This window comes from Seriola aureovittata, chromosome 18, assembly GCF_021018895.1.
Source record: "Seriola aureovittata isolate HTS-2021-v1 ecotype China chromosome 18, ASM2101889v1, whole genome shotgun sequence".
Classification (NCBI taxonomy): Eukaryota; Metazoa; Chordata; class Actinopteri; order Carangiformes; family Carangidae; genus Seriola; species Seriola aureovittata.
Genome location: NC_079381.1, coordinates 23027228 through 23049064, shown reverse-complemented (window position 1 = coordinate 23049064; position 21837 = coordinate 23027228). Strand labels below are relative to the sequence as shown.

The following is a 21837-nucleotide window of genomic DNA, read 5'->3' as shown; positions in this document are numbered from 1 at the left end:
TGTCTGTACATATGAAGATGTCATCATCCAGGTTTGTACAACAGCATCTGAGCAGAGGACTGTTTCATACAGGAAGATTATCATTGTTATACTTAATATTATAAATATTGACCAATTTAAGGGGCAATCACACAGATATAATGTCTTCTGTGGCTCTGAAGGAAAGAATAACCTGGTTATTATCTGGCTTATCTCATCCTGAGCTGGACACGTCTCAGTTTTAATCCGTAACTAAGGAAACCTTTTATCAATTTTGTGCAACACCCTTAAATAACTCCCTCAGCTAAGGAGAAATTAAACCTTAAGTGTCGTACTAAAGTAAAAAACTTAAGTTGTTTTGTGCAGCCGGCTCCTGAAATTTAAGATTAAGGAGAAAACCTTAAACACTAGAGAACATTTGAAGGAAACCTTAAGGAGAAGACTTCAGGGTGTTTTGAAATATCCAAATGAGCAGTTCCACTGAAATGCTTTTTCTGATTTATCTTTAATCAGTTTCATCACAGTGCAAATAAATTCACATTTAAGGCACGTGCACCTCATCAGTGCAGATAACAAGGCACACAAATTAAACTTCCATTTCCAACGTTACCATGAAAGATTTCCCTTGATGAATCCTCCCAAAAACACACACTCCACTTCTTCCCTCCTCTCATAATGTTATCATTAATACTCAGTGTAAAACTTTGTCACAGACACACGTCAGGATTAAAAGTTTAAAACGCTGAGTCCACTTTATAATTGGACAAAAAAATACAACAAGTCCAATTATTTCTCGTCGGCTCAACTTGTTTCACTGAAAGTGCCGCAGAGATAAAATGACGAGCAGGATTTCATCTTTAAAACACAGAGCTGCAGATTCGAAGGGAACAGTTCCACATTTTAAGAAATCTGCCACAAAGTCAGAAAAGATTGACACAACATGTGTAGACAGAGCCAGTTAGCTTAGCTTAGCATAAAGAATGGAAACACTGGCTCTAAAGTTCACTAACTAATTAACTAAACCTCTGTTTAATTTCTTAAAAATCTCACATGAAAATGAGAAGTTGCAGTTTGAGAGGGAGGTTTGTATCAGGCTCTTTCTTGCCAGGTCACCAGTGGAGACTCCTGCCCCTCACGTATTCTGGCCTGTGTCATTTTCACACTTCAGTTTTTGTACGAATTAAAAAAAAAAGAAAAAGACATAAGACGTAAATGACAGTTAATCGGTGGATTGTGTTAACTCTGGACAGAGCCAAGCTCTTCCCACTGCCTCATGTGCTGTGCTAAACTCCCAGCTGTTTAGGCATCTTTAAAGGAAACAGGAAGACGTGAGAGTGGTGTGAAAGACAAATAAGCAGATTTCCTAAAATGTTGGACTATTCCTTTAAAGAGATGAGCGGATCACAGAGCGCTGCAGTGTACCAGTGAATCTCTGGCTGTGTAAGACTTTAAATCTTCAGCTTTGACAAACACTGGCGACGTTTTGTGTTTCTGCGGTTGATTAAATGTTCAGGAACATTTTAAAGAACAGTGAGTTTAGTGCAGCATCTCCACAGAAACACATCAGCCAGCATGGGCTCACTGACAGCCGTCAATCAGACGTTTCCTGTGTCTTAAAAGGAAATATAACAGCTTGTGAAAGTGTGTTGTGATACATGAGCACAGCTCAGGAAAAAAAAAAAATAGGCCTTTTTCACTGCAGACATTTTGACTTGTCAGAAAAAGAAAGTACAAGTGTTTAAACATTCAAGGAAAATCATTTGGGGAAATTCACTTAATCACTCTCTGGCTGATAGACGGGAAACTAATCATGAAACAGTCCGACACATAAACCCTCATAAAGCTGCGATGTGTCCATTTCACACTTAAACAAATTAAACTAACGAGGAGTTGCAGGTTAATTACTGAGCTTCAGCAAGAAAGCGAATAAGATTATTTCCCAGAATATCAGACTCTTCCTGTTCTGTTGAAGTGTTCCAGTGAGTCCTGACAGTGAGCCAGCATGCACAACACAACGACCCTGAAACTGAAGCAGCTACATCGACTTTCATTCTTGTACTTTCCCTCCAACAGACGGGTCAAAATGTCTTCTGTGAAAAAGGCCTTGTGGTAAAAGTCGCCTCTAAACCAGACAAACCAGCGCCGCCTTCCTCTGTGAGGTTACTGAAGTGAGTGTTTGGCAGCTTCAGGAGCACGTGAAAACCTCTGTGGCGCCGCGGTCCGTTTCCTCTTCCTCATTTGATGTCACGGCAGCTGTCACCCACACAGGACTGCAGCTTGATGAGCCGCTGGTTCATCGCCTGCAGGACGGTGGGATCCACCTTCTTCACGATGTTCTCCAGCTGGTGGGGGTCCGACGTCAGGTTGTACACCTCCACGAACGACTGGGGACAGAAACACGGAGCTTCACAGCCGTTTTCACAAAATAACATAATAGTGTGTCTCTAAAATATTTCTACCTCGCTGTCTGCGAACTCGCAGTACTGCAGGTCGTGTTCGCCGTCCAGGGTCCTGACGCAGGCGTAGGTGTTGTTGTAGGCGTCCTCACACACACAGTCTGGGAAACATTGCTGAAGAAAATGAAAGTTTTAAGTTAGAGCTTAGTTTTGTCACCACTTTGGTCCAGACTGAAATATGTGACTGCACTCACAGACAGTCCAGGGCCTAATTTGGGACAGGCGGGGTCCGTCGTCGGGTGTCCCTCTCCGGTGTATTCCACCAGGAAGAAGGGACGAGCGCTGCTGTTACGCAGCGAAGGAGCCTGAACGGAGAAAACCTCAGTTAATGTTCAGAAAATGAAGTGAGCGTGTGGGGAAAAGGTTTGAAGAAGAAACAAGCTGACCATCTGACCGAGGAAAGACTGGCCATCCACATTCACAGAGGACAGGTTGAGGCCGGATATGTCCAGCATGGTCGGAGCCAGGTCAATGTTCAATACGGGAGCCTGAAGGTGTCAAAATAAATAAAATCTAAATACATTTAAAAAAAAAAAACAAAAAAAAAAAACAAACACAAGCCAAAGCAACATTTACATGCAAAGAGGAAAGAAAAGAAACGTGACCTTCAGCGTCTGGTTTGGTTTGATGCCAGGACCTCGGACCATGAGCGGGATCCTGATGTCGAACTCGTACAGCTGCCTCTTGTCGATGGGCAGAGAGAACTGACCTGGAGCACAGTGAGGACAGGTGATTAGAGAGGAGGTCACTGTATTACATCATCTGACGACCAGAGGAGGCGGGGCTTTAACCGCAGCGCGCTCACACCTGTGTGGTAACCGTTGTCTGACGTGTAGAAGATGTAGGTGTTGTCCAGCTCCTTCAAACTGTCCAGTTTCTTCACCAGCGTCTCCACCATGTCGTCCACTGATAACAGGGTCTGCCACCTGCAGGAGACAGTTTATTTTTTCACTTGTGTTTAGTTTCCACTTGAATCTAATTAATGCAAATTCATTTCAAATGTGAAGTCTGAAGTTTTTTCTTTTCATAACAGGTGTGTGACTCTAATAAAGAGTCTGTACAGTCTAAATGCTGATTATAAATGGCACATTAAAATAGTAGCTGCTAGTGTATTTAATCTGACACTTTATTTTTCATAAGCTACGTCCTGAAGCGATCATCTAGAGAGAAGATGTCTCACTCTGTTGCTGCTGTCAGAACCACAAAACACTGTGGTTGCAGAATGGAACAGATGATCTTTGACTGAGAATTAACATGAATTAGCGACAAGATAAGATAAGATAAGATAAGATAAGATAAGATAAGATAAGATAAGATAAGATAAGATAAGATAAGATAAGATAAGATGAACCTTTCTTGATCCCCCTCAGAGGAAATTCAAATTCACCAGCACAAGGGGAAAATTTGATAAGAAATAATATAAGAAAATAAACAGAATGTAAAATAAATAAGATAAAAGAGAAATAATATATACAATAACAATGTACAATAAAAAGGCAGAGCTGCAGCACCAGCAGGCTGAAGAGAGAGGATCCGATCTGATTACTGATCCTTTAAAAACTGCCTCTCTGGTTCAAAGTGTCAGGTGTGTTTCACCTGCGACCACACCCAGCAGTGATGTCATGGGGTCCTGGAGTACACCTGTACATCACCACAGAGCCTCGCCACTAGCACGGCTAAAGAAAAGGGGGGCTGTTTATGAGACGTACCGTTTCCTGTAAGCGTTATCCAGGAAGGTGAGCGAGCTGTTTGGCATGGGGTTGATGGGTTGACGCAGCAGCCAGTGTTTGTCCTGAAACACACACAGAGATTTGTTGTAAAAAAACAAAACAATTTTTTAAAAGCAGGAATTAAACCTCATGATGTTTGACGTCGTCTTGGTTCGTACCTTCCCCGGTTTGTCGAAGCTGCCGCCTCGAGGAGCTTTAACGTTGTTGAACTCCTTCTGGTACCGAGGGGCTGCCGTCCAGGGGGAGTGAGGAGCTGGAGGAGACAGCATCAGGAAGAAGGGATGCTGCGGACTCCTGTCGTCCAGGAAGTGGAGAGACCGGTTCACCTGCGACGCAAAATACATCAACTGTTGAAACGGAAACTCTGAGAAAACAACAGCATGTTTGTTTGACAGACCCAGGATCAGATTTGTGTGTAAAAGGAAAATAGCTGCAGGAACATGGAGGGTTGTGCACTCGCAGCATCTGTGAGGATGTGTGATTAGCACTGGGCTGAACACATGCTATTACTGCAGACGTGAGTCCCACACACTGTGAGATCTGTCTTTGGCTGCTAATCAGCTCAACTCAAATTATGACCATCACTAAGTCCATCCAACTAGATTTGTTCATTTTGTTTTGACTTTTTTAGCTGTTTTTTTCTTATTATTATTATTTTCTCTCTTTTTTTAATTTAGATTTCTTATAGAGCGAAACATCCTAAAGCATTTGTTGATATGATGTAAAGACACATCGCTGACTGAGTTCATACTTTTATAGTTTGCATTAAAACGTTTTATATAATTTGACGCTATGAAAACTTTGTACATTCATGTTCCCCTCAGGATGAATCGAAACATTTCCAATACTTCAGTCTATGACCAAATATTTGAAATACTAATGTCATTCCCATCAGCCCCAGCTCCGTTCTGTGCTGAGTGATAATTAGCAAACACCAGCACAGTAAACTCAGCATGGTCTCAACATTATACCTGCTAAATATCAGTATGCTAGCATGAGCTGGTTAGCATTTAGCTCAAAGCTCCACAGTGTCCCCCTGCTGTGGAGTACCTCTTTAAGAAGTGTGTTTTTTTACGGCCTTTGTTGCTGATACAGCTAACAGCTGGCAGTGCAGGTGAAAAAGGGGAAGTTCAGCTCTCATGAACTATATTTAAAGCAGAATACGTTGGCAGCTGGTTGAGTAGTCACACTCATGTGTCACCTGATGAGGATGACGACGTGCAGCAGTTGCATGAAACCATGAAACAGAAGAGTTCACACAACCCAACACAAAGACGCTAAAAGTCTTCACTTAAACACTCGAAAATATAAAACTATAGAAACTAAACGACATGCACCAACTTCTTTTCTTTCATTTCTCATTCACTGTCTGATTGTTGATGATTAACTTTCCACTGTGCTGACTGGCAGACGACAGAAGACTTACTGGCTGTTTTATATCTATACGACAGCAGCTGATTCAGACGTGTTGGAGGTGAACAGCCCTTTTCTTCCCATAAATTCTTACATAAATGTCCCTGCGGATGTGAAATACTGCTGATCACAGGCTCAGTACGAGCAGACAGTGTGATCACTACTCACTATGAGGTCTGTCAGGTAGTCCTTCTCATAACTGTCTCCGTGCTTTTCTTCTTTGCCGTTGACTGACAGTGTGTAGTTATAGTACTGCGAGTTCCCCACCTGCAAGTCAAACAGCACAGGTTGTGACATCTGGAGAAATCACATGTGTGCATGTGCAGCAGGTGTGTTTACATGCGTGTGTGTGAGACTCACCAATGCATGCCACTGATCCCAGCCAGGAGGAATATGGCTGACATCTCCTGCCTCTTTCCTCCCATACTGATGGAAGAAGGGACAGTTAGATCATGTTTAACATCTTACTTTAGCACGTTAGCATGTACAAATCTGGTGTGTAGTGAAGCAGGAATTAAATTTGATTATATGTGATATTAAAAAGGTCTGTAAAAGTCTCAAATTGAACTTGGTGAACACTGAAGGACGAAAAAATTAGGAGCGCTGAACCAGAAATAAAAAACATTAAAAGCTATAGAGCAGATATACAGTAAATACAAAAGGATTTAACATTAGTCTAAGAAGAAAACACTCTGCTGCTGTACTGCTAAATGCTAATGTGAGTGTGCTAACATGCTGACGCTAAGCATTATGTATGTTTACCATGTTCACAGTCATAGTTTAGTGTGTTAGCATGCTAATGATGGCGCTAGATGAAAAGTCAGAGGACATATTTCCTTTTATTTTTCTAAGAGCTGGACAGACGTGTAGGATTATTCGTCCTGGGTGGAGGAACACAGTCTAATGAGTGCTGCTGTAGTTGGAAAATTAACATCAAATGAAAAGGTTTTCATGAGCAAATTTTTTTTAGGAGATTATTTGTAAATACTTTGGATTTTATGGAGCCTTAAAATAAAGCAGTTCTGTCCAGAGAGGTGGATTTCTCCACCCACAGAGCCATGACACATCATTTTGATAAAAGGCTTCAAGTGTGAAGCTCATAGCTGCAGGAAGTACGACAGCTGAGGGTGCTAAAACACCCCCGCCCTCAGTGGTCTGAGGAAAGGTTTATTTGTGTTGTTTTAAACTCCGCCCACTGCCTCTGACCTATAACATCTTTTTATTTAATTATCATACCCAGCACAGTAACAATGTCAGGCAGGTCCAGAATGAAAAATCTCAAAGTTCGGATGAAATTTTGTGCATTTTTTCTGCATATCGTTGGACATTCGTGTTCCCCAGAGGGTGAACTAGATGTTTCGACAAAGACTGGATGATTTACACAGATTACAACTTAATATAATAATATTCAAAGGTTAAAATATTTCACCAGCAGTTTTAATAATGATGATCATAAAACTTTTGTTATGCAGAAACAAAACAGGATGCGATGAAAGTTTGAATCAGGGAAAAAACTGCTGTAAATTCATCTTCGATTTGAGTTTCTACTTGAATCAGCAGCTTCATGTCGCACCAGAACTTTCCCTAGAAACAGATGGAGTGAAGTGACGCGTGTTCAGACCTGGTTCAGGTATTTCCCGGCGAAGAACGTCTGGTACTTCTGTTTGTTGAGGTAGACGGAGAAGGCCTCGGACTCGGGACCTTTCTGCCACAGGGGGCTGGAGCAGTTCCCGGACAGGGAGTTGTTCCTCACCTCGTGGTTGTGGGGGTACCGACCCGTCAGGATGCTGCTCCTGCTCGGGCAGCACAGTGGCGTGACTGTAAACTTCAGGAGGAGGAAGCGAGAGCGGCGATAAGAGGAAGACGACAACAGGAGCACGGAGGAGGGAGAAAGAAAAAAAAAAGAAATGATGAAAGAAACATGAGAGCAAAGGAGGATGTGTAACTCATCCAGTTTCAACATCTGAACACATGTAATCAGGTGAGAGCAGCGCTCAGATCCTCCAGCAACAGCAGCAGCACAACAACATAAAAATACTTTTACTTTTAATGCTTAAAGTTTCCAAAGTAAAGTGATACTTGAAAAATCAAAGGTGTAAATATTCATTAGTCTCATCATTGATGCTTCAGCAGCATTTTACTGTTGCTTCATGTTGAGCTGCTTTTATCCACTTTTTTGTACAAAGAAATAAACATAAATAAATAAATAAATAAATATAAAGCAAAAAAAGTGAGACATGATAGAAAATAAATAAAAGTATTGATAGTAAATAAGAATTATGAGAGAGTGAGTCATAATTTTGACTCAGTATCTTTGATCTCGTACATTTCAGTTTGGATATTTCTACATGTTGACGTACTATCTCTCTTTTTATTGAAGTATTTCACAATTCTGACTTAGTATTTGGAGAATTTGACTCATTTGGGCCTTAAATATTCACCTAAATGAAACCATGTGAGAAGAAGTGTGTGTGTGGGGGAGCTGCTCACAGCGCCCTGTTCGGCTTGTGTTGCACGTAAAAATTAGATCCATGTGTAAATGTGAACGTTCTGGGTTTAGAAATGTGTCTCAAGCTAAACACTGAAGAGTCACGAGCCAAAAATCTTTAACAACACATTAAGTAATCACAGCTGGCAGACAGAAGTAGTGGAGTAAAAGTACTTCACAATACTTCCGTCTGAAATAAGATAAGATGAGATAACGCTTTATTCGTCCCACGGTGGGGAAATGTAGTGGAGAAGCATAAAGCAGCAGAACAGTTGGTGAATTTACTCACAGCGTTCACAAATGTCGCTCCTGCTTCTCCTATTAAAGCTTTCGTTTTCTTCATCGGGGTCTGACGAACAGAAACAAGAAGAGACACGTGGAAACCAACATTCAAACCAAGAAAACACAAGCACAAGACAAATTCCCCAACACAGTTTTCAAATGAGTCGCTCGCTGATCGACTGATTAATAGAAGTTGAGGGTCTTTACTTCACCACTGACTCCTGACATCAGACTTTTCTTATACTCAGTTCACCTCCATAAATAAAGTGTATTGTTCCCGTGTCGACCTCAGAGCAGCTGCAACGAACAACTATTTTCATTGTCAGTTAATCTGCCAGTGTGAGGTCTAGATCTGATTAGTCAAAAAATGAATCTGGTGCTTTGATTCATTGTTTCAGTGGATTTTTTCAAGCAAAAATGCAAAAATATTTCTGGTTCCAGCTGCTCAGAGCTGAAGATTTACTGAAAACTGATGTTTTTTTCACAGCTGGTCGGACAAAATAAACTATTTGAAAACATCTTGGAGTCTGAAAAACTGCAGTCGTCATTTTCCACTATTTAATACAAAATGGATTAATTGATAGAGAAATGAATCATGGGGGAAACATTGAAAGGGGTCAGTTACAGTTTCTAAGGACTCATTCACAGCTGACAGCAGCGGCGGGAAGTAACTGAGTACATTTACTTAAGTACAGATTTCAGGTACTTGTACTTTACGTGAGTATCTATATTTTATACTTTTGATTCTTACAGCTCAATGACAATATTGAAATAATGCTTATACGTAAGTAATACTATTCAAACAATATGACAAATATGACACAGTGAATCGGCCCGTTTTGTATGATGCAGTACGTTTTACTGCAAATACTTATTTTCTTTTATTTAACATGGGACTTTACTTTTAATGGAGTATTTTTATCGTGTACTATTGCTACTTTTACTTGTGTAAAACACCTTAATACTTCTCCCACCACTGGCTGAGAACACAAACAATATAAGAGAAAGTTTTTTATCCTTTTTGATGCTTAATTTTTATTTAATTTGATGTATTTTACTTCTACTTGCTTCATTCAGTCTTATTATTTTTATTTTCCACATTATATTATTTTGAATCATGTAAAGACATAAAGCAACATCAGTTAACTCTCCCTCCACTGTCCAACTTAAAGCTTCTGTTTCTATATCTTATGGATGATAAGGTGATATATAAAAGCCATAAAGTCTGATAAGGTGACTGTACATTTAATTCTATGTGACCATAAACTCACCTGTAACACACACTCAGGAGCGCGTGTCACAGGTAGGAGCTTGGAAAGTGAACTAGTGTGTTTGGGATCAGTTGATGTGACTGGACTCACCATCCCCCCCAGCTGAACGTCCTGGTCGTCGGCGAGGATCAGTATGATGTTGCTGGGTTTCACGCTGTCCGCACACCTGACGCAGCAGGTGAGCAGCGGCCACAGCAGCGTCAGGAGAGTGAGGGCTGCGTGCTGTCCTCTCTGCCGGCGTGTCGTCGCTCCGGCTCCGCTCCTCAGACCCGCCATCAGGACCCGCAGCTCCGGACCTGCTGCTCCAAACACTGACGACTGTCCGTGTTTTAACCGAAGCTCTGTTTCGTTTCCTGGTCGGGGGGGAGGAGGAGGAGGGGGGGGGGGGTGTGTGTGTGTGTGTGAGTGCGCGTGTGTGGTCAGGCTGGACAAACACACTGCAAGCTTCAGAGTTTGAGGAAGTGGAGTCAAGTGTCGGTCATATGATCAGACTGAGTGGGAGGAGTGAGGACCGAGAACACGTTGTTCAGCGTGGACTTTATACAACTTCACCGAAAATACATGACGTTAATTATAAAGGAAATGGATACTAAGTTACTATGGTTACTATAATCCCATTTAATAATATGCATAATTGATTTATCTAATAATATAATATAATATAATATAATATGTCTACATTAATATATAATTATATGTAAAACCAATACAAATAGTATGAATTAATATTAATACATCATGAATTGATAATTATTATTATTATATATATTATTACTGCAAGATTGTTTAGTTATAGTATTTAATATTAATATTTAATATTGTAATATTATATTACATTATATCATATTGAATCTGATATAAAAAGAAAGAAAAAATAATAGAAATGATTAAATCTATTAAATATAAAAATCTATACTACATATATGGAGTATAAAGTTGTTATTAAAAACGTAATCTGTTTTTTACAGAAGCACATGACATGTAAAAACTTTTTCAGATGAGGAATCCTTAAATTCACTTATTGAATTGGATATTTTATGGTTGATTAATAAACTTGTTAGTGCTCTCTGGTGGTCACAGTCTCTAAATTACCTCAATCATATATGAACATAAATCTTTGGTGTGTTTTTCACCAATTTCCCTCAAGCAGCGTCATAGTTATAATAAAGGTTTAATGTTGGACATTAGCAGTTTTGACAGCAGAGTACTAATTAATATAACTAATATTCTTCTTCTAAATATAAACATAAGCTACATCCTGAGTAAATTATATACAGTATTCTTGAAAATGTTTACACCATACATAAGAAGAATTAAAAATAGTTTTGTGGGTTTAAAAAAACAAACAACGAGTTTGTAATGATCAACTTACCAACGAGGAAGAGGCAGTGACGCATCATTAATGTGTCTTTGTTCTCAAACCTTTTTCACATCAAGGACCTAAACTGACACAAATTAGACCCCCCCCCCCCCTCTGATAAGATTTTGTCTTTTAGATATTTTATTACAGAAAGTGTTTGAAACCAACAAACAAATTATTCACACATTCTGTCATCGTGTTACTTATGGATGGAATTAAAATGAAAATAAATTATTCATCTTTTTGCTGGGGACCCTCAGGAACCCCTTCAAGGACCCTTGGGGGTCCCTGCACCCCACTTTGAGAACTACAGCTCTGGAGAACACTTTGTGCCAGAGAAGGTTAATCACGTGGCTCTTCTTCAAGTACTTATCTCTCACAGCACCGTCCTATTTGAAGGAGAGATTTCTTGATTTCTAATCAACCCAATCTTTGAGCACTTCCCTTGTACTGATGGACCTGAAATAAACAAGACTAGAGCTGTGTCCCAAATCACTTTATCTTTCTATATCTGTCTATAAAAAGTGCAAAAAAAAATCTCAATTCACTGTCCACTAAGGACAAGTGGGTGATTTCAGACACAGCTCAAGAGTTTACCTGTGCTGGTTTCGCATCTCTGTAGATATTATGTGTCTATTTCTGAGATATTTCTGCAGGAAAAGCCCAGAGTCACCCTGACCCCTCTGTGCCAAACAAAAACTGTAAAATTAAAGTAAAATATCCTAATTCAAATAAAGTGTAAAAACAATACATTTACAGAAAGTTTCATTAATATTTATACGGAGAAAAACTGTTATTTTACAGATTTTTCCTAAATTATTATGATCAAACACTTTCAATAAAGTGAATCCACTAAAGTTTCTGCAGAGTACAGTGTACTCTGACATATTGTGCAGTGATGATGACTCACGTTTGACACTATAATGAAGAAAAGGGAGAATTACATGATCCATACATTTCCAATTATGTCTCAACAAGCTCTGCAGCTCATAGTTGTTCTGCAGCTGTTGAACAGTCACGCAGCGACAGTGAGCTCGGTCATGCCTCACTGCTGCTTGTCAAACTGTGAAATGAGGCGACAGGTGAAGGTGTTCTGCTGGGATGATAGTAGACTCAGAGATGATGGAGGTTATTGTAGATATCCGACATTTCCTCAACCTCATCATCTGCACCTGTGATGGGATTATAGTGGAAGATTTAACAGCCACATTCAGTGATAATAAGTGAGTATATTTACTGAACTTTAGCATTTTGAGGCATTTTCTACTTCTACTCCACCATGAAATATTGTAGTTTTTCCTCTATTACATTCACCTGACAGCTGAAGTTACTTTACAGATTCTAATTGCACTTAAAACATTTCCCTTAGAAGTTTATATAAATCTATGCATTATTAAAGATTAAACCAGTGGGGACAAAAAAGTGTCTTGTTGGGGCTCCTTGTTGTTAGCAGTTCTGCCAAACAGTGACTTCCCCTCAAAAATTCTGTCATTTACATAACTTTCTTTCTGTGTATCCAAACTTTCCTCACGTAATATTCATTTCTGGATCACTCAGATTTATCAGGTGACCCATAAAAATAAAAGTACTGATGGTAAAAGTAAGATTTATGAGACAGCAATTCAGAATTATGAGATGATGACACAAAATTTTGAGTTACAGAGTAAAATTTATAATAAAGAAAAATAATATTAGCATCTAGTAAATTCAAAAGTTAGAAATATTTCAAATTTTTTACTTGCCACAAAAGAATTCTTGAGATATTAAATAAGAATTATGACATGAGACAAAATGATGAGGTATTACATAAAGATTATGACATACTATGCCAAAATTATGAGATAATAATAAGTCATGGTCAAAAAATACAATCAAAAATTCCATCTTTTTACTTCAGTCTCTTAATTGTCATCCAATTGTCATTGAAGACAACCATGGCCACACTCTGGCTTTTATTTGTTTGTATTTTATTCGTTGTCTGTGCAATAATTTTTATCAAAATATTCTGTGCTTTTATTAATTTACTTAAATTTTTTATTTATCTCTGTTTATTTGATTCCTGTGTTTGATCATTTCTGTGTTTTTGTTTGATTGTAATTTGTTGTTTTTGAATGACCTCTACATAATTATTTTTATTTTATTTATTCTTAAATATATTTATTCTATTCTATTCGATTCTATTTTATTTCATTATTTTGACACAGATGGGCTTCCATACCGGGCAGTCTGGGCTCGTAGTGACTGTTTCCAGTCGGAATTATTTTTGGTCACGTGCTCCCGGTGTCGGCTTCTACCGCACAGCTGCATCCGGTTGCACTCTTGCACAGAAGTTTGCTGCTTTTTGTGTCACTAACCTACCTCAGAAAATAAAGACAGTCCCGGTGAACACCTGAACTGAAGTCGCTCGTAACATTTAATGGTTAATAATTATATTTTCATATTAACGGACGTCATTAAAACAAGCTAGCAACACAGAAGTTAGCAAGCTAGCAACACAGAAGTTATCAAGCTAGCAACACAGAAGTTATCAAGCTAGCAACACAGAAGTTAGCAAGCTAGCAACACAGAAGTTAACAAGCTAGCAACACAGAAGTTATCAAGCTAGCAACACAGAAGTTAGCAAGCTAGCAACACAGACGTTAACAAGCTAGCAACACAGAAGTTATCAAGCTAGCAACACAGAAGTTAGCAAGCTAGCAACACAGACGTTAACAAGCTAGCAACACAGAAGTTATCAAGCTAGCAACACAGAAGTTAGCAAGCTAGCAACACAGACGTTAACAAGCTAGCAACAGAAGTTTAATGTATGAGAGGAGTGAATGGGGCTAATGTCAAAATTAGCCAAAAAAACAAAACCCAAACATGGACGTAACGTGTTTGTAGCTTCATTTAACCGCAGAGTAAACCATGGTGCCATTAAAGAGAAGAAAAGTCTCCTCTAATGTCGGGGACAATAATCCTGAAGCACCAAACAAGTTCCCTCAGGTGGTTTTATTCCTGCTGGAGAGAAAGATGGGAGCGAGTCGACGAGCTTTCCTCTCTCAGCTCGGTCGGAGGAAAGGATTTCAGGTGGAGGAGTTGTTCAGGTAAGAGGAGATCAACTTTTATCATGTGTCACAGCAGCACAAAAGTAAAGTTACAGGTAAATAACTCAGAAAGAAACTTAAATGAAAATACTACAGAGGCAAGAAAACACAAAAAGGAGAATAAGCTAATATATGGTGATTAACCAAAACGTGCTGGATGTGAAACACCTTCTGTAAGGACACACATTTATAATTTGTTATAACATCTAGATTCATAAAATGAGAAATTTAATAAAGGTACTAATACTATCTTGGAATAAGATCCTTAATTTGTGCTCCACTAGCTACAGAATTAACTATATAAGTTTGTAATGCAGAATCTGAAATGTTTTGTTTTGTTTTGTTTTGTTTTATTTATTCAGTTTTTCTTTAATATCTTATTCAGGTTGTGGAGCCTTATTGATGTTGTAATGTTATGTGTTAGTGTTCATTATTTGGTTTGTTTATCTTCTGTTATTTATGTCGTGTTTTTGTTCAATTAAAAAAACGAGGAGAAAAGAAAGTATTTTATTTATCACGTCTTATTCCCTCAGTGTCAGACACAGAAGTGAAATCTCGTTTTTCGTCTAAAACTTGCAGATGTTAAATACAACATAAGATATACAACAGAGAAAAACAGCAAATCCTCATAATTAAATGTTCGACATTACTCTTAGATAAAAAACACTTATAAGATTAACTGACAATTAAAATGGTGACTCCGTTCATCAGGAAGCTCGTCAGCTTGTGCGTTACATCAGGTGTTGTGTTGTGTTGTTTGTTGAACGTCGTCTCTTCACAGTGAAAGCGTCACACACGTCGTTTCTGAAAACAACTCGGGGCTCGAGGTCAGGACGTGGCTGGACTCTCAGGGCAGGGGTCAAGGCCGGACCCCGGTTCACCTCCTGGACATCAGCTGGTACACAGAGAGCATGAGAGCAGGACTTCCTGTCCAGATCCTGGACACACATAAACTACAGGTACGTTTTACTCCCAACAACTAAATACCATTGGCTCTCTGAGCCTGAGGATTGTGGGAAATCGAGGCTCATATAATAGACTTACACTCGTGAAGAATAAGAGACATTTATCAACTGTTCTTACTCATATTTAAAGTGACGCACAGGAGCAACCTGTACGTTCACATGTATGCTTAGAGCAGTAAATAGCCAATCAGAGACTTGGATTTCTCTTGCATTTGCAAAAATATGTGTGATTTTGCTTTTATAAGATTTTGTTTTATTTATGTGAAATCCTTCAAATCTCCAGTTGAAATGAAAGACAGTGTTTGACATTTATAATAAATAATATAATAAATAAATGTGGGACTAGAGAAGAAAACTAAACTGGAGCAGGATAGAAAGATTCTGCTGCTGTTGGACGGCGTGTGTCAGAGGAATCATTTGATCAGGAGAATGTAGGACGTCAGTAATTATATGTAAATGTTTCTCACATGTCAGATTATAAGTGGTTTGACTTCTGCTTTGTCAAATATAAGAACAACTGGAGACCAGTTTACAAGAGGTGCAGCAGGAGGAGACACTTTAATATCCCACTGAGAAAAAGCTTCTGCAGAAGAAGAGAAAACTGAACACACAGTTTAATTACAGCTCATTTATGAAAAGGTTAATTAACATTCAATAATCAGTCTTTAATTGTGGCTTTGTTAAGAATGATTTATATATTTTATGTTTGCATTTAGTATCTACTAATTTCTTATTCAATTTACTTTTCTCTTAACATTAATATTCATTATTATTACTACTATACTATTCATTAATATATATATTATATTTTATTTACGTCTTGAGTTATGTGCTTCTGCGTTGCATGTTTTATTAAATTAGTGTCTTGTCTGATGTTTTTTTTAACCAACATTAATATTCTCTTCTCTTTTTATTGTTGCTCTGAATGTTTATAACTGAACTCACTGTCTCTCTCATTTTAATTTAAAATTCTTATATTCATGAGTCCAGAGATGAAAAACATCCTCTGGCACATTTACAGTGATGTTTATTAATGTGGACTGTTCCTGTGAAATGAACCAGTGACAAGGACTGCAAACAAAAACCGTGGCAGCTTTGTTCTTGTTTCTTTTTTCAACCCCGAGAAAAGAAAAGAAAAGAAAAGAAAAGAAAAGCTGCATGTGAATTTTACATAATGCTTCTAGCTCTTGGTTTTCAGCAGTAATTGTCCGACTGTTGAATCACAGGAGCAGCGGACGGATGACGCTGAGGTGGTGGTGTTCTGCGTTCCCAGCTACGCCTGTCAGAGAAGAACCACCCTGGAGAACCACAACACCATCCTCACTGTATGTCCCCCCCCCCATAAACAGACCTCATGTTTCTCACCTGCAGCTCTGACGTCAGCTGATAAAGAAACGTCTCTTGTATAAATGATTCTCCGTCTCAGGACGCTCTGTCGCTCCTGGCTGAAAACGCTGAGCTCAGTGACCAGGAGGGACGAAGCGTCGCGTTCCGTCGAGCCGCCGCCGTGATGAAGGCTCTGCCCGGAGCGGTGACGGGCGTGACGCAGCTCAGAGGGCTGCCCTGTCTCGGAGAACACTCACTGAGAGTCATCAAGGTGAGGGGAGTGAAGTGCATCTCTCTGACCTTCTTTAGAGCTAATAATAATAATAATAATAATAATAATGATGATAATCCTGTTTTTCATCCTCTGTTCCTGCAGGACATTTTGGAGACTGGAGCATCAGCTGAGGTCGAATCTACGAAGCAGTCTGAGCGATATAAAGCACTAAAGGTTTGTCAGCTGCTTTTCCCACAAACTTAAACGCAGCAGTATCAAATCTATGATCTATCACAGTGATTTCCAGCGTCTGAGGGGTTTTAAGAAAAATTAAAGATTAAAAGATAAAAAAAAGTCTTGTTTAATGGTTTGATTTTACCTCCTCATGCTCTGAAAACAAGACAAGGAAAAAATCTAAATGTCAACGTCTCGTCATTCGTTGGTCGAAAGCAAACACAGCTTCAGTTTCTTCTGAAGACGTGCAACATTAAACACTGACAGAAACAGACAAAGAAGAAATCAAAACTCTCTGGTTCCTGATGATGGATTTATTTGTTTGTATAAGTTTCTCTTCTTGTTGATGTGTCAGTTTTTCATTAACAACATGTCATCAACAGTTATTAGCCACTGGTCCTTCGTCAGCGTTGCCTCCGCCCCTCAATCCCTCACGTTTTACTTTCCATTAACAACATTTTAACCAAATATCTGTCGCTTCAAAAGACACAAAAGAGATAAAGTGCCACAAAACTCAGGGACCTCGTTTCTGTCGTCTGTGTAGCTTCATTTAAACCAACTGCAGCATCTTAAACACAGGATGTGTCAGAAATTAAACAAGCTTAATAATCCAAGAAATTCTGATTTGAGTTTTTACTTATCTGCTAAATTATATTAAAGCTAAATAATTATATTTTCATTGAACAGACGAGTTGTTTGTGCCTCTTGTTTTCTCTTTAGCTCCACCTAGTGGCTCTGCTCGAGCACTGACTTGTGTTGAGTCGCATTAAAGGATCATTATTGTGAGTAAATCCCATGAAAAACAACAAAACCATCGATAAAATAAGGAAATAAAAAGAAAATAAAAACACATCAGTGAACCACACTGTCGCACCTTCAATATCCTCCTCCACCCTGCAGCTGGGAGAGGTGGGGCTGGTTGTTACTCCTTCATGTACTGCAGCTGCAGCCTGGGATCAATAAACTCTCATCTTGTCTTCACCAATAACACATTGTAATTGATTTGTTGATCATTTTTTGTTTTGTTGTATGTTTCTGATTCATTGAAGGAACGTGTATTTAAAGCATCAGATAAATCTAGTGCAGTAAGAAGAAGAAGAATATTTCCCTCTGAAATGTAGAAGTTTTTATGAATAGAAATATAAAGCAGCACAACATGGAAATATTCAAGTAAACTAAGTACCTCAGAACTTTATCATAATAATAAGAAATAGAGAAACAGGGATAATTAGATATAAACTAAATACAAACTAAACAAGTAAATAGAGTAAAATCTCTCCTCTAATCTTCATTAACAGCAGCGTGTAGACTCGTGTAATGTTTATAAAGAGGATCCAGATCCTCTTAAATCTAATCTAATGTGTGTTTCAGGTGTTAACAGGTATTTTTGGAGTCGGACCAAAAACAGCGGAGCGATGGATCAGAGAGGGAATACACACTCTGCAGCAGCTGCAGGACTCAGGACACACACTCAACCGAGCGCAACAGGCAGGTGTGTGTCCGGGCGTTTTCGCGTGTAGATTCGTTATATTTCATGTAGTTTGTCTCTGTGATTGGACACGTGCGCTGCCGTCCCTCAGGTCTGCAGCACTACGACGACCTCAACCAGCCCGTCGCCAAGGCGGAGGCCGACGCCATCGCAGAGGTCGTGGAGAGAGCCGTCGTTTCTGTGTCACCAGGAGCTCAGGTCACTCTGACCGGAGGATTCAGGAGGTAACACACACACACACACACACACACACACACACACACACACACACACACACACACACACACACACACACACACACACACACACACACACACACACACACACACAGGTCGGTGTCAGTGTCAATCTGATGAGGTTTTAAACGTTAACGTCAGTTTTGTGGTTTGGAGTAGTGTGCAGGCTTCGCACCACAGGGTCGACATGTGACTTCTACTGTTTGAAGCTGTGATGAAATTCTGTAACATATTAAAGTTACTTGTTTTCATTTAATTATTTACATTCTCTTAAAGATATTGGAATAAAAGTATCTTGAAACCATGGAACTGTGGATCAAATTGCATTTTCTTTTGCGAATTTTCTTGAAATTCTCTTAAAATTTGCACCGAACTTGGATGAAAACTCGACTCGTGTCACATGACCGCACAGTTGGAGACACTTAACTACGACTCCCAAGGTGCATTTCAGCAGGAAACATCCAAACACAGAACTTTCTAAATTCAGCGATGTGCGACGCCGACAGAGGCTGGAAACTCAAAACTGATTTTACAACTTTAATAAATTCACTTTTAAATATTGTTTCCATTTTCTGTGTTTGTTCACAACTGTATCGATGATGTCCGACTGGCCTCGTCTCCATGGCGATGACAGCTGAGGCTGAAACTAAACCGGTTGGTGGCAACGTAAACCTGCAGCATCGTTGCGTCCTCCAGCAGAGTCCTGCGTCCGTATGAGGAGTGACACGGAGGATGTCGTCAGAAGAAACTTCAGCTGTTTAATAGAAACTCTTTTTTTCAGAGGGAAGCCGACCGGCCACGACGTTGACTTCCTGATCACCCACCCGGAGGAAGGCGGAGAGGACGGACTCATGTCGAAAGTGGTGTCCCGGCTGGAGTCACAGGTAAGGTCACGGCCTGCTGCTTCAGTCAGTGTGAGGAGAAACTCTTGGTTTGATGCTGATTTTAATCCCGAACTGATCACATGAGACGAGGTGAAGAGTCTCTCTGTCTCTGCAGGGTTTCCTGTTGTACCAGAAAACCACCAGAAACTCTTACCTGGAGTCTAAGGACGGCCCTGCTCGTCCCGCCTCCAACATGGACCGCTTTGAGAGGTGCTTCTCCATCTTTAAACTTCACGAGGACGAGGGAAGAGGAACAGGACACCCGGGGACACCGACAGGAAACACAGCGGCGGCGAACTCGGGCAGTCCCGGAGACTCGGACTCTCGGAGTCAGATCCACGGAGGCGAACAGAGACTCCTCGTGTCTGGTGAGGACGGAGGACCGGAGGAGACGAAACCTGCCGGACACAGACCGTGGAGAGCTGTGAGAGTGGACCTGGTGGTTTCTCCCATCAGCCAGTTCGCTTTCGCTCTGCTGGGCTGGACCGGATCCAAGGTGACCTCTTAATATCTGACCTCCGCCTTCTAACGGCGAGCTCGCTCAGTGTTAACGTTTACGCTGGCTTTGTGTTTTCCGCAGCTGTTTGAGAGAGAGCTGCGACGATGGGCGGGACATGAGAAGACCATGTCTCTGAGCAGCCACGCTCTCTATGACAATAAACAGGTAAATACTTTTTCTTTATTAAATAAGGAGGAGGTGGTTCATTTACACACGGTTGGTTTCTTAGTTTTACAACTCATCTCTTCTGCTTCGTTTACTCCTGCCGTCCACACGACTTGTTTTCAAGTCTAGTTTTATTTTGAAAACTCTGGGGTTGTGTTGTATCTGGATGGACAGAAACTGAGACATTCGAAAACGATGAGGTCACACCCACGGCCTCTCCTGATTGGCTCTCATCAGCCTGGACTACCAGTGGTGAATACAACATGAGAATGAATGACAGTGTTTCTGACCTTGTTGTCTTTGCAGCTGTTGTTCACTTACAGTCTCTGTTTTAAAGCTACAACTGTCTCTGCTGCTCTTCGTTCGTGGTATAATCACCTGCAGAGAAGACAATCTACTTCCTGTTTCCTGTCGTTTCATGTATGCCTGAGTTTTCAGGTGTGTCTTCTCTTCAAGAAAGACAAAGGTTTTGGAGTTGCAGTTTCTATTTTACATTTAATAACTTTCTAATTCAACCATGAGCGAATGGTTATAAACCTTTATTTAAACAGGAAGTCTGACAAAAAACAAACAAACATAAACACACAAACAGCCTCAGAGACAATCACAGACCTTTGTAATTCCTTCATTTCTAAGTGGCTGAGCAGCTTGAGAATAAAGGACGTGGTCTCCATCGTCAGGTCAGACATGACGTCGACTCCTCAGAAAGAAATAAACACGTTTTTATCTTTATTTTCTGAGCCTGACGCTTCATGTGCTGTCGGGTCAAATCAGCAGGTCTTTGTAAGAATAGACCGTTTTGATTTTCAGTCTCATTAAGTGTTTGAATGAACTTTATTATTATTGGTGCTGGAGAATAAAAACAAACTTTGTCTCGTCGGCGTTCGGAGATGATGCAGAGATTAAATCAAATTGAATATCCAGTCCATTTTACAGCTGCTGTGTGGTTCTGTTTCTCAGAGCAGGTATCTGAGAGCGACGTCAGAGCAGGAGATCTTTGCTCACCTGGGGCTGGAGTTCATCCCACCGTCGGAGAGAAACGCCTGAAGAGACCTGATGACGAGCTGCTGCTGCTTCTGCTGGAGCAACGTGAGGGTTATCACCTGGAGGAGGAAGGGTTAACGCAGCCCGGTGGCGTGTTGTTGCAGGTAACGTGAGACAATTAAACAGCGTCCAGGAAGTTTGAGTAACAGATACATGAGTTTAAACACGTCTCTGAAACAGTAAGAACCGTCATGAAGGAGAATTCACTGCAGGACTGCTGCTTTAGTTTTAGCTTGGTGTTCCTAATGAACTGACAGCCGAGTGTCGGTGTCTACCGAGATCATAAATGTTGTGACTTTACTTTTACCTCTGAAATACGAGCTCCTGTCCGGAGGCGTTTGTTTTAACCTGCTGAACTCTACAATCTGTTTGTGCCATGATTGTATTTTATAATAAAATGTGGATGAATTGAGCTTCAAACGCACAGCATGTACATTTCTCTAACGAGACACGTTGGGTAGCAGCGTGGCATCTTGGGAGTTGTTGTCTTCTTGGCTCAGCTTTTTTCTCTGATAACGTCCGCTGACTAAAATCCTTCATCCGGTTAAAATACGACCTAAATGTAAAAATGTGGCTTAAAACTGGATAAACTCCACTTATCTCCAGGTCCTGACAGACAGACAGACAGACAGACAGACAGACAGACAGACAGACAGACAGGCCGGTTCCTCCTGAACAGTGACTGAGTGACGTGATTAAATCTGCTGCTGATTCAG

At 40.1% G+C, this 21837-nt stretch overlaps 2 protein-coding genes across 3 annotated transcripts; one reads left to right on the top strand and one right to left on the bottom strand.

The window, feature by feature from the left end:
• Positions 1 to 465: 465 nt before the first annotated feature.
• Positions 466 to 9990, bottom strand: gnsb (glucosamine (N-acetyl)-6-sulfatase (Sanfilippo disease IIID), b). The gene is made up of 13 exons (XM_056403486.1): positions 9710 to 9990; positions 8356 to 8415; positions 7200 to 7403; positions 5939 to 6004; positions 5747 to 5845; positions 4324 to 4491; positions 4145 to 4227; positions 3243 to 3361; positions 3041 to 3144; positions 2822 to 2923; positions 2630 to 2740; positions 2439 to 2549; positions 466 to 2363 (listed from the first exon to the last, which is right to left on the bottom strand). The coding sequence occupies exons 1-13, from the start codon at positions 9893 to 9895 to the stop codon at positions 2214 to 2216; spliced, it is 1563 nt and encodes a 520-aa protein (XP_056259461.1). The 5' UTR covers positions 9896 to 9990; the 3' UTR covers positions 466 to 2213.
• A 3656-nt stretch (positions 9991 to 13646) lies between these two features.
• polm (polymerase (DNA directed), mu) lies at positions 13647 to 21534 on the top strand. 2 transcript variants are annotated; one of them, XM_056402718.1, is made up of 11 exons: positions 13647 to 14065; positions 14847 to 15024; positions 16257 to 16355; positions 16457 to 16627; positions 16733 to 16804; positions 18176 to 18296; positions 18385 to 18517; positions 19311 to 19413; positions 19529 to 19909; positions 19994 to 20077; positions 21043 to 21534. In XM_056402718.1, the coding sequence occupies exons 1-11, from the start codon at positions 13887 to 13889 to the stop codon at positions 21232 to 21234; spliced, it is 1713 nt and encodes a 570-aa protein (XP_056258693.1). In that variant the 5' UTR covers positions 13647 to 13886; the 3' UTR covers positions 21235 to 21534. The 2 variants fall into 2 exon arrangements, with proteins under 2 accessions (XP_056258693.1, XP_056258694.1); XM_056402719.1 differs by having other exon boundaries at positions 13653 to 14065; positions 21038 to 21534.
• Positions 21535 to 21837: the final 303 nt, after the last annotated feature.